This window comes from Carcharhinus amblyrhynchos, chromosome 23, assembly GCF_965287045.1.
Source record: "Carcharhinus amblyrhynchos chromosome 23, sCarAmb.v2.hapA, whole genome shotgun sequence".
NCBI lineage: Eukaryota > Metazoa > Chordata > Chondrichthyes > Carcharhiniformes > Carcharhinidae > Carcharhinus > Carcharhinus amblyrhynchos.
Genome location: NC_137346.1, coordinates 40,024,979 through 40,037,887, shown reverse-complemented (window position 1 = coordinate 40,037,887; position 12,909 = coordinate 40,024,979). Strand labels below are relative to the sequence as shown.

Below are 12,909 nucleotides of genomic sequence, written 5' to 3'. Positions count from 1 at the left end.
ACAGCTATTTTAAAAAATCAGCACAAAATTAACACCCAAGTAATTAAGTGATAAAATCATTAACTTATATCAGCAATTTTTTAAAAAACCTGTTGTGTGCAGGATTTCACAAAAGAGCGTGTGATTTCTGTATTATCTTCGCATTAACTCTGGAGAATGTTAAACAGTTTAATTTTTCCATGTTTTGGAAGCAACACTATTTTGGTGGTGATTGTAGTGAAGAATGTTTCCCTTTTCTCGGGCCCCAGCAGTGTTGTGAACCCCTGCAGGCTTTTGTTACTGACTGTAAATGAGGTCAAGCCATCAGCTAGCAAAACAAAGGTGTGTTTTAGTATTAATATTAAACTGAAATTCAGATGCTAAATGTTCTCATTTTGGACTAGCCTCGGCGCAGAGCGATACTTCGTCCGTATAAACCGGTCGCGGGAATGTGGGAATTCTCGAGCAGGCTTCTCGAAGAGGCATGCTGAAAACTCTCAGCAGGTTTGGCAGCAAAGCTTTGACAAAAGGTTATCTGGACTCGAAACGTCAGCTCTTTTCTCTGCTTACAGATGCTGCCAGACCTGCTGAGATTTTCCAGCATTTTCTCATTTGGTTTCAGATTCGAGTATCTGCAGTAATTTGCTTTTATTCCTGAAGAGGCGTGGCTGTTTTAGTTGGATGATTTTTGCGGTCTTGTTATATTTTACTCCGTACGATTAGTTGGATTTGCTGTGTCGTCAACCATTTCCCTGGGTTTTTTTTTTATTTCCTGTTTGTCCTCTACCGACCCCACTGAAATTCCTCCAAATAGCAAAGGATTATTATGCTCATTTTAAAAACTGGATCGTGACTCATTTCATACTACCGTAGCAACCGACAGCCTTTCAACCTACCCCTCGTTTACTGGTTTCAACCTCAGGCGATTGAGAATGTACTTTGAGCAGAACGTTTGATGAAGGACTGACGTAGGTAGTTAGGATAGAATCCCTGTAGTGCAGAAGGCAGCCATACAGCCCATCAAGCCTGCACCACTAATAATTGCAACCAGGTCCTACCCTTGTAACCCCACGTATCTACTCTGCTAATGCCCCTGACACTAAGGATCAACTCAGCGTGGCCAACCAACCTAACCCGCGCATCTTTAGAGCTAGTGGATGCTAACTTTGGAACACGGCAGGAGGGATGAGTTTTGGTTGGCCCAGCAAAAAAAAACTGGTCACACACTTAAGGCCAAATAGCTTACTTCTGAGGTGAAAATCTATGTGCTATGAAACTATTACATGATGGAAGAAGTACACTGGAACAAGGCAAGTTTTCTGGTATATATGACTTTTCCTAGTGTACTGGATAACTGTAATGGCTGCTTATAAGTCATTGGGTGAAAAGTATTTTACCATTCATTGAGCTCCTTTTCAGGCAGCAACGTGACATTTACGGAGCAGATATTGAAGAACAACTCTAAAGAAAGCTCAATTATCTTGTTTGAATAATCGGTTTATGTTGTGTTTGCAGGGTACCAACAATACGAGAAACCAGTTTCATTGAAAAGATGAAGAAAACCGTAAGTGCATTTTTCACTTATATTCTGTGGCATGGGCACGAATCAATTCCCACTATTTATTTTCCCCAGTTACCTTTCATTAGTTTCAACGTGCCCTACTCGTTAGGTTTAAACTTGAGTTGTGCTCTGGATAAACATTTTTACTATCCTGTACAACTCCTTTAAAAACCTCTGTTAAACCAAAGGGGCCAATATCTTGATCTCGCTCCATATCTTCTCTGATACTTCGGACTGGAAATGTGGAATCCTGGAAACTTGCAGCACAGAAGGAGACCGCTCAGTTTACAGTATCCAAGATATGTACCCATCGTACATATTCCCACCTCTCCATTTTTTGTCTGTAATCCCGCAAGTTTCTCATCCTCCAGCACACGTCCAATTTCTTTTTCTAAAGAAAATGTAAAATATGCTTCCATCATCTGTTCCAGATTCTGACGACTATTTTTCTATCAAAAATATCTTGAAAACCTCTATCGTGTCATCTGCCGAGATGACCTAACTTTTGCAATTTCTCCTTTGAAATGAAGCTCCTCGTCCCTGGTAACATACTGGTAAACTTCTTCCCTATCCTTTCTGTAACTTTTACACCTTTCTTGGAGTACGAAGCCCAGAATTGTCTGCAGTACTCCAGTTTAAGTGTAGCCAGTGGTTTATAAAGCACAATCGCTTAGCACTTTTATATTCTCCTCCTTTATAAACAAATCAACTCGAGGTTTTTTTTAAATCCACCTTATCAACTTCCTTCGTACCTTTTGAGTTTGAGGATTTGTGTACACGGACACCAAGGGTGTCCCTGCACTTTTCAAAAATCATGCTTGGTATTGTAATCTTTCCTTCAATAGTACTATTCCTAAAATGTATCATTTCAAATTCTTACTTTGAATTCGATCTTCCGTACTTTTACCCATTTTTGTCCCCCTGAAACTATAACTGTCCTCAAGTTTCATAACATTTGGTCTTTGTTTCAAAAAAGTGAGGAGTACCGGGCCCGAAACTGGCTCTCGGAAAACACCATTGCAAACCAACTTCATCTACCATCACTCTTTGCTTCCTGCCTCTGAGCTAATTCTGCATCTAACCCACTACTTTCCCCTTCATTCCCTTCAGCAGTCCTTTTATTCTTCCCTTTCAGTGTTTTCCCCTTTCCTTAAGCCTCCGTCGCTTGAGAGCGAAGGTTCCGTACGCGTCCTCCAGTCTCTCGAGGGAATGACTCATTGTCCCCGCGTGAGTAACTTTACAGATAATGTCCGTAAACCGTTCAACTTATAGGGCGTCGGTCGAGCTCTGTGCTGTTCTCGTCAAAAATCTGCACGTGCAAATTTTAATCCTTCTATTCCCTGTATTATCCTAATTCAGACGTTTGAGACTTTGAAACAGTGCTTCTAATTCCTGATTCTATTCAATAAAATAAAGTGACTCCCTTTGTGTCAATGTCATGCAAATTGCATCGAACGCCATGTCCTAATTTCAGACGTTCTGAAGTGTTATTTTGTGCTTTTTCGTATTCCTCCTCGCAGGGAAAAAACATAGTTGTGTTTTACGGCTCTCAAACAGGAACAGCAGAAGAGTTTGCCAACCGGCTCTCAAAAGATGCCCAGCGGTACGCAATGCGAGGCATGGCTACCGATCCAGAAGAATACGATATGGTTGGTACCACATTTCAATGACCGTAAAGAACACTCGAAGAGAATGGCACTGAAGCTGATAGTGGATGTATATACATATATCATAAGTAGTGATTTTTCATGACATTGCTTAAATTTAAAAAGTTGTGTTTCTCTTCCAACAATGATTCTAATTGTCTTCTGTTCCATCTGCACCCTTTGCTCCACATTACTCTTGTGTCTCATTCTAACTCTTTTTCTGTCTTCCCCTTCACTGAGGAGAGCCACACCAAAACATACAGTTCCATCCGTTTTGAGAAGAGATTTTATTTATTCAGTAGATGTAATTAGGGTTGGAATAAATGAGCAATGAAAGCACTTGGCAATTAGCTCCACTAGCTGTTAACAAAGAAAATGATTCATGAAGAAATAGTTATTTAGACAATGTAATACTTGAACAATAACAAATTTTTAAAGGCCAAAAGTTAGCAATTTCAAAATAAAATTCATTCGACAACCTGGACGTTTTGTCAGGCCGGCAGTACGTCGAGTCATTACGGTGGCGTAGTTATATCTAAAATGTTTTTCGCTATTGAATTGTCCCCACGCTGCAATAAAGCTTCCTTTTCTAGCAATGTTTTTAAAGGGGAAGAGACTGATTTCTTCTTAGGCTGCTATCAGTTGTTTCTAGTCGACGACTAACTTAATGCACTTGTACCAGCTGGGAGCGAGATATTTGAACCCTGAATATCGAAACCTGACCCAATTAATCTGTTTCCCGATTCATGAATTTACAGCTGCCACTTTACGCTGAGCTCATTCCTCAGTTAATAATAGGCTGACTGTCGTCTTGTTTGATCATAGATATTCACCAATAAGCAGAAATTATTTTCTTAGAATCATAGAATCCCTACAATACAAAAGGAGGCCATTTGGCCCTTCGAGTCTGTGCTGATCGCAAGCCCACCCAGGCCCTATTCCCATAATGCTTATTTACCCTGCTAATCCCCCTGATACTAGGGGCATTTTAGCATGGCCAGTCAACCTAACCTGTGCATCGTTAGACTGGGGGGAAACCAGAGCACCTGGAGGAAACCATGCAGTCACGGGGAGAAAGTGCGAACTCCAGGACTGTGACCGAGGTAGCCGTGCTAACCACTCTGCCGCCGTGCTGCCCTTGTTTCCTCCTCTTGATGAAGAACATTTCGAGTTGGATTCTGCAGGAGCTTATCACTGCCGAGTTTCTTTTCCAGGTAGCCATAATGCACTTATGAGCATTAATCGTGTCGGTGGGTTGTTCAGCCTTGGGGACTTCACTCTGAATTTGAGCACGTCTGGCTATGATCCCTGCTCCCAATCAAAAACCTATTAATGTTCCACTACCACTACATTAACTAATGTCCTCTCACTACAGAGCAGGGATGGAACTCTGCAACTTTCTTGATCTGTATTGCATGGCATCACCATTGAATAAATTTATTGATGCATAGAATTGCACATTTTTTGGTTCCTATTTAAGAACACAAAGTAGAAACACAAGTAACTCATTAAACCCCTTAAGCTTCCCCTATATTTAATATCATGACTGATCTTCTCCCCCACTGCCACATTCCTGGCATCACCACATCCCTTGATTCCCAAACATATATCAGTTTTGGTCATTAATGTATTTAATTGAGCATCCACTGGGTAGAGAATTCCAATGATTCACAACCCTTTGAGTAAAGAAATTACTCCTCGTTTCAGTCCTACGTGGCTGACCACGCCCACCTTATTCTAAACCCCCCCGACCAAAGGAAATATTTTCTCGGCATCTGCTGTAACTCGCCTCTTAAGAATTGTGTTTCAATTTGATCACAGCTCTTTCATTCAAATTCTTAGGAATGCAACCCAACCTTACGCTTTCATATGAACGACCCCCACATCCTAGGGATCAATCCAGTGGATCTATGTACTCCCTCCTTCGGAAAAGAGAGCAAAACTCTACACAGTATTCCGGGTGTAGGTTCGACTCTCGGGAACTCTTGAAAGATTAAATTTCTACTTTGGAAATCCTGTTGAAAGAAACTGAAGAAAAATGCGAGAGCAAAGTTGAGAACAGAGGATGCCCAGCTGGTGACCGAGTTAAAAGAAGTAGTTGCAGAATGGGATGAGTTCGTGAAAAATATCGAATAGACGATGAGAAATTATACCAGTTGGATCTGGAGAATAGAGGAACGAATCGCAGCAAGGTTTTTAATGTGAACCCGAATGTAGGAATCATCGATCCTGTAGCCAAGCAGAAAACAATGATAAAATTACCAATTATTTTGTTAGCGTCTCAAATCTAAATTCGCCGGACTTTGCGGGAGTGGGAAATTGACAACGTCAGCACAACCACCTGGAGCCGATTCAGAATTCCCTCGTTCGTGATATTGGGTTCAGTAGCAATGAATGCCACAATCTCTGAATAAGGGAAATTTAAAACTGAGATGAGAAATTTCTTCACAAGTGTTGAATCTTTGGAATTTTCTGTTCCAGAGAGCTACAGATTTTCAGTCACTTGAAATATTCAAGATGGAGAAAGATTTTCAGATAACAAAGGGCATTGGGGAATTTGGGGAAGCGTAAGATGGTGACTCAAGGTGAAGATTGGCAAGATCTTAGTGACTGCTCCACTCTTATTTCTTCTGTGTTATTGGAAGAAGACTTGTACATCAGCCCTTTATAATGAAGGATAACATATTTGCTTTACAGATTGCTTACCGTACCTACGTGTCGGCTGTCTGTGGTCTACGATCCTGACGTTTCTCTCATTTAAGAAAAATCTACTTCTCCGTTTTCCCACTGAAGTGAATAGCTTCGCATTTCTCCACGCATTTCATCTGACTTGCTTTTGTCCACTTACTTGGAATCGTAGAATCCGTACAGCGCAGAAGGAAGCCGTTAGGCTCGTCGAGCTCGCGGCGACAACAGTCCCGCCCAGGCCTTATCGCTGCATTCCCATGTACGCTCCTGACACTAAGGGACAATTTTTAGCACGGTCAATCAATCTAACCCGCTCATCTTTGAACTGCGGAAGGAAACTGGAGCATCCGGAGGAAACCGACGCGGACGTGGAGAGAACGTGATAACACCACACGGTGACTGAGGCTGGAATTGAATCAAGTCTCTGGCGCTGTGAGGCAGTGATCACAGTGGTTAGCACTGCTGCCTCACAGCGCCAGGGACCCCTTGACCTCTTTATATCCCTCGCAACCTTTTTATATCCTAATCTCAGCTTACTTTCCCACCTAACCTTGCATTGTCAGCAAACTTCTTGATCCCCTCATTAAATCATTGATGTAGATTGTAAAACACTGAGGCTCAAGCATTGACAACCAGACAAAAGTACTGTGCTCGAGACATTAAGCTAATGTATATACGTGATGGGAATGACTAGTGATGCATGAAAACTTGGATTGTGCATATTGTAGCTCATGGAATAAAAGGGTGAGCAGCAATGTGAATGCAGAATTAGATATTAATGTCAATTAATATTTTTTGGGCCGGAGGAATGTTTGTAGTGGTGTTCCCCAAGGGGTCAATATTGGTACCCTTGCTTTTCCTGATACGATTTAGATCTCAGTGCGGAGGAGACAATATCAAAGAATGTGAATTACACAAAACTTGGAAGCGCTGTAAACTGAAGAGGACAGTGTAGAACTTCAGAAGGACGTGGACAAGCTGGTGGGGTGGGCAGATGGGTGGCAGATGAAGTTCAATGCAGTGAAGTGTGAGGTAATATATTTTGTTTAAAGTTTTAAATTTTATTTTAATGTAGGCGTACAGTAACGCTGCAATGAAGTTGTTATGAAAATCGCCTAGCGGGTACACCGAGGGAGAATTTAACGCGGTCAGTCCACCTAACCGGCATGTTTTTGGGACTGTGGGAGGAAACCAGGGCACTCGGAGGAAACAGAGGAAGTGCAAACTCCACGTAGACGTTGACCCAAGCTAGGAGTCGATCGCAGGTCCCTGGCATTCTGAGCAGCAGTGCTAACCACATCCTGGTGGGAAGAGCACGGAGAAGCAATATAAAATAATGCGTAGAAATCTTAAGGGAGATTCAGAAACAGTGGTACCAGATGGGTGGAGAGAGCAGTCAATAAAGCATTATAGTATTCTGGCTTTATTAATAGGGACATAGAGTATAACAGCAAGGAGGTTATGCTGAACTTATACTAGGTGCTCGTTAGACCTCAACTTGATTATTGTGTACAGTTCTGGATGCCAGTGAGTGCAGAAGAGGTTTCCAAGGCTCTAGGGATGAGGAACTTCAGTTACGAGGATAGATTGGGATTGTTCTCTGTGGAGAGAAGAAGGCTAAGAGGGGATTTGATAGAGATGTTCAAAATCGTGACAGGGCTGGACAGATTATCAGGAAAGACTGTTCCTGTTCGTAGAAGGATCAAGAATGGGAGGGCATAGATTTAAAATGATTTGCAAAACAAGCAAGTGTGATGTGAGAAAAAACTTCTTCACGAATGCATGGTTTGGGTCCAGAATGCACTGCTGGCAGTGTGGTGGAGACCGGTTCAATCAAAGTATTTAGTAGGGCATTGGATGATTGTTTCTACTGAAATAATCTACAGCGGAATACATTAAGTCATGATGCTCATTTGGAGAACAGGTGCAGGCAAGATGGACCAAATAGCAGCCACCTGCACTGTAACAATTCTGTGATACTGTATAAACGTATTTTGCACTGTGCGAAAGTATTGTCGTGGTTATCACAATATTACAGTCACAAGTGCTTACGCTACAGGTTGTAGTCTGAGGTAGCACTCAAAGAATTGTCGTATTTGAAACTGTCGGCTGTGGTACACTTTGAATGCTTTGCCATCTTTCTCTGTCTTGCACAATTGCTACGCAATATAGCTAAGCGTTACGAAGGTGAGGGTCCGCTCGATGGAGCAATGTTGCATCCTTTACTACTTTAGCTGGAAACGGCATCCTAAAACCTAGTACGTTCTGATAATTGAATACAGTCCAGATAGAAGGCAGTGATGTGCTGTTTAATTAGATGGAGAAATGTACAAAGAACAAATGTTCACAACGATGCCTCTGCATGAGGTAAAAATGATGATTTGTTGAAACAAGATAATGAATCACTTGAAGCAAGACTTAGTGTCCGCTGTCTCCTTCTATTCAACTTTACGACCCTTCACGGTTAGTGCCTTTCAGACGCTGTGTGAACCTGGAAGCAGATTATAGCACCGACATTCATACGAGACACTGCTCAGTTGTGTGGCAGGCAGAAGCGTCTTTTTGGACTGTTGGCAGCATCATATTAGCCATAGCCACTGTATAATAGCAGTGTGAAATGGCTTTCTTAACCTGGTTCAGATTTTTGCAATACTTTGCCTTTCCAGGATAATTTTGGGTAGACTGCACTCTGTTCAGTTCTGCAAGTGGTGGACACGCAAGTCGTATTTTCCACTGACTGGATTCTGCCATCAGTCTAAAATGACACTCTGTCTACCGTACGTTGAAGTTCATACACAACGTTGCTTAGTGCCTGTGCGATAATCAGTTGAGCTTGTAGCATGGTTTATTTAATCTTCCCGATAGCAACATACATTCGTACGTAGTTACCTGTTCTCTGCAAAGAAAAGAAATATATTCGAGCTTTACATGTTTTTTGATGTTTTTCCCTGTTGCTTTCTCTATGGCAGTGCTCAGTCCAATCAAGAACAGACCTGCCAACCAGTCAGCACCCTCTTCTGAAGTATAATTTGTTGCAGTTCTTTGAAATTTGAAATTCTTGTGTTTGTCCTGATGAGTGCATGATGAAAAGCTTCGATAACCTGTCTCTCTTTTCAACAATATCCCAAAGCTGATATCTTATCATGTATTTACTTACTGCATGCGGAACCCCAATTTATGTAACTTGGCTGCAATGTTTAACTGTCTCGCAAAAGTAACTACACTTCAGAAGTATTCCATTGCTTGTTAAACACTTCTCGATGGCCTAGTGATATAACGAAGTACGGTTCCAATTATCGTATTTTACATTTGACTGAGTTAGGTGTAATTTTCTATTCCTTTCAGTCTGAATTAAACCGACTTACAGAAATAGGAAACTCATTGGCAATATTCTGCATGGCAACGTATGGAGAAGGTGATCCCACTGACAACGCACAGGACTTCTATGACTGGATGCAAGAGACTGATGTAGATCTATCTGGTGTGAAATACGCGGTGAGTATTAGGGAAATAAGGGTTTCTGGCTTTATAGGCCTTTCATAATCTCGAGGGAACCTTGGGGAGACTGAGTATTTTGTGCAATCTGTTTTTAATTGTATGTGGCTTGTATGTTTTCGTCAGATTGATTTCTGTTTTGAAACTTGGCATTGGGTTTCTTCCCTATTAATAAAAACTAAGCTTGAAAATGTTTATTGCAAATGTAGAAAATAACTTAGAAAATAATGCATCATAAACAAACTTAATATACACAGGACAAAGGATGTAGATTCCTAAGAAATAGACTTCATAAAAGCAATACAATACAATGGGAATTTCACCATGACGTGGTGGGTAGTGCATGCTCGGGGTTGGGTATGGGGGAACTGATTTATTGTTTGATTTGCCACCACCGAGAATCGCTGACTATCATTGGCACTACGCAGCTGCCAGAGTAGTAGATGACCTAGGTAGACCTTGATCTTTCTCCTGGTAGCTGGTAACAATTCCTGTGTTCCAACGACGCTTCCCAAGAAGCTGCAGTAGAGTCCCAGGCCCCAGTATTTATTAGGAGGTGAGGCGTGTGCGGGCAAAATCCAGCCACGTACAAACACGTGAATTATGAGAAGAAATAGGCCCCGTGGATCTTCGATCCTGCACCGTCATTCAATAACATCGTAGCTGATCTGTCTTTAACTTCTTACCTATCCCTGAACCTTAAGAATCCATCTACCTGTGCCTTGAAAACATTCAGAAACTCTGCTCCAACTTCTTCCTGAGGGAGTTCCAAAGATACACTAGCCTCAGAAAAAATATTTCCTTATCTGTCTTGAATGGGAGACCACATATTTTTAAACAGTGATCGCTAGTTTTAGACCCTGTCACAAGAGAAAACATGTTCTCCACCTCCCACCATGTCAAGACTCCTCAAGGTATTTCAGTCAAATGATTGTTTGCACTTGTAAACTCTGGTGGATACAAGCCAAGCCTGTCAGTCTTTCCACGTACGACAACCTACTTATTCCTGGTATTAGTCTAGTAAACCTTCTCTAAACCGCTCCTAATTGCATTTGCATTCATCCTTCAGTAAGAAAACCAAAATTTGTACACGATGCTCTAGATGTGGTCTTACCAGTGTCCTGTACAACTGAAGCATAAATACCCTACTTTTATGCTCCATTCCCCTCACAAGCTGCACTTGCGAACTAACCTTTTGTGGTTCATGCACTATGACACCCAGAACCCTATGAATATAAGAGATCTGCAATCTCCAACCATTTAGGTGATGTGCTTTCTTAAATGCTTCCTACCAAAATGGACACTTTACATCTTCTCACATTCTACACCATTTGTCTGATCGTTGCCCACTTACTTGGGTTGAGAGAACTCAGACTTTTCTCCTTGGAGAGACAAAGGATGAGAAGGGGACCTGATAAGATGATGAGAGGTATTGATCGGGTGGATTCTCAGAGGTTTTTTCCCAGGGCCGAAATGGCTGCCACAAGAGGACACAGGTTTAAGGTGCTGGGGAGTAGGTACAGAGGAGACGTCAGGGGTAAGTTTTTCACTCGGGGCGGTGGGTGAGTGGAATCGGCTGCCGTCGGTGGCGGTGGAGGCGAATTCGATAGGGTCTTTTAAGAGACTTCTAGATGAGTACGTAGGACTTAATAGGATTGAGGGTTACAGGTAAGCCTAGTAGGTAGAGATACGATCGGCGCAACTCGTGGGCCGAAGGGCCTGTTTGTGCTGTAGTTTTTCTACGATCGTGTCCATGTCTAAATTACTTAACCTGTCAGTCCTCTCGTAGCCTCTCTGTCTTCTTCACAACTTTCCTGCCTATCTTTGCATCCACTAATTAAGCATCCATCTCATTGGTCACTCCATCCAAAGCATTTAGGTAAATTGTAAAAAGTTGAGGCCCCAGCACTGATCCCTCTTCACGTCCTGTTAACAAGAAAAAGGACCCATTTATAGCTACTCTTTCCTGATCTAGCTAGCTGATCTTCTGTCCACGTTAATACGTTCCCTCTGCACCGTGAGCTTTTATTTTCTACAGTAACCTTTGATGTGGCACCTTATCAAATTCTTTGAGCCAGCGAGTGAAGTTCTTGTCAAATTTACCAGCAGGAATCTTGCGTTTTTATTTCTGTACCTGCTCAGCAGCTGGCCTCTCGCCAGGAAAACCAGTGCCAGGACCCTTGGAAACTGTCCTTGGCGATCAGGACAGAGAGAGAATGAGTGTTCAAGTCAAGGTGAAGAGGGAGGGAGAGAGGGTGCATGATTGAGATGGTAAGCCATTGATCATGGCAAGGGTGAGAGAGGTGTCACAATGACAGGCCTAAGGCTTCTATGAGCTGGGGTTGTCATTCCTACTCCACAGCGTGCTTTAAAAGGCACTTGCCCTGTGGAGCAAACAGCTCTGCCTCTCTTCGATGCCAGTTTTCCAGTGCACTGGGAAGCACAGCCAACGACTGTTATATTTGAATCGAAATTTTTAAAGTTTATTTTTTAGCCACGAGTAAGGTTTAAATTAACACCAATAAAGTTCATGTGAAATTCGCCTGGTCGCCACAGTCCAATGCCTCTTCGGGTCAATGCACCTAATCAGTGAGTCTTGTGGCAGGAAATCAGAGCACCTGGAGGAAACCCATGCAGACACAGGGAGATCGTGCAAACTCCACACAGACAGTGACCCAAGCCAGAAATTGAATCTGGGTCCCTGGCAGTGTTAACCAGTGTGCCACCATGCCACCCAATTGTATTGTTTTTAAATGTTAATGAAGTTCAAGACCAGAAACGTGCCCAGCAGTTATTGTTCCCCATTTTAAAATTTTCCTTGGCATTAATACCCAGCCCTCACTGATGCTTGGTTTTTTTCTGTGTTAACTGAGCTTATTACTTTAGCCTGGTGCCGAATAATTCAAAGCGAGAGTGCTTCGAGCGACACCTCTGCTGGGGAGCGGGTGAAAGTGTGGCCACCACTGAATTGATGCAAACTGTTAAAACCAGGGCAAGGAAGGAGAGGGGTACGAAAATTAAAATCGATCCACCGTGATCGAGAGTTGAACTTGGTTACTCGACCAGCTGCTGTGCTTTGAATTTTCGACCGTATATTGTGCTTGGTAACCAGTCACTGCAGTAACAGAGACTTTTTAGATGTCAAAGCTTGTCTGCATTGGTTCAAAATGTGCAAACCGTTCACCTGACCCATTCTCAAAACAAAAAATGTGCAAAATCTCTTAAGAATTTAGAATTTTATTTCTTCTTCTAGGTTTTTGGGCTTGGAAATAAAACTTACGAACATTTTAATGCAATGGGAAAGTATGTAAACAAGAGATTGGAACAGCTGGGAGCAGAAAGGATCTTTGATCTAGGACTGGGAGATGACGATGGCAAGTGAGTGCTTTTTCCGGTCAAGTTCTATAAATATGACGTTGACAGAAAATGTTCTGGCCTTCAAGTTTCTCCGAGTTGTGATGCCAAGATTAAAGGGTGTTGTATATTGTGTCTACTAAAATTGAGGTCACTTGCATCATTCCAGATTAAATGTTATTTGAA

The 12,909-nt window shown here is 42.2% G+C and overlaps 1 protein-coding gene across 2 annotated transcripts in view; it reads left to right on the top strand.

Annotated features, from left to right (window-relative positions):
• LOC145357540 (NADPH--cytochrome P450 reductase-like) overlaps window positions 1–12,909 on the top strand; it is an 85,072-nt gene that overhangs the window by 43,330 nt on the left and 28,833 nt on the right. For both annotated transcript variants that reach the window (XM_080210994.1, XM_080210995.1), the window contains exons 3-6: window positions 1,495–1,543; window positions 3,061–3,189; window positions 9,220–9,369; window positions 12,623–12,747. In XM_080210994.1, the coding sequence (XP_080067120.1) occupies window positions 1,495–1,543; window positions 3,061–3,189; window positions 9,220–9,369; window positions 12,623–12,747 (453 nt within the window). The remainder of the gene's footprint in view (window positions 1–1,494; window positions 1,544–3,060; window positions 3,190–9,219; window positions 9,370–12,622; window positions 12,748–12,909) is intronic.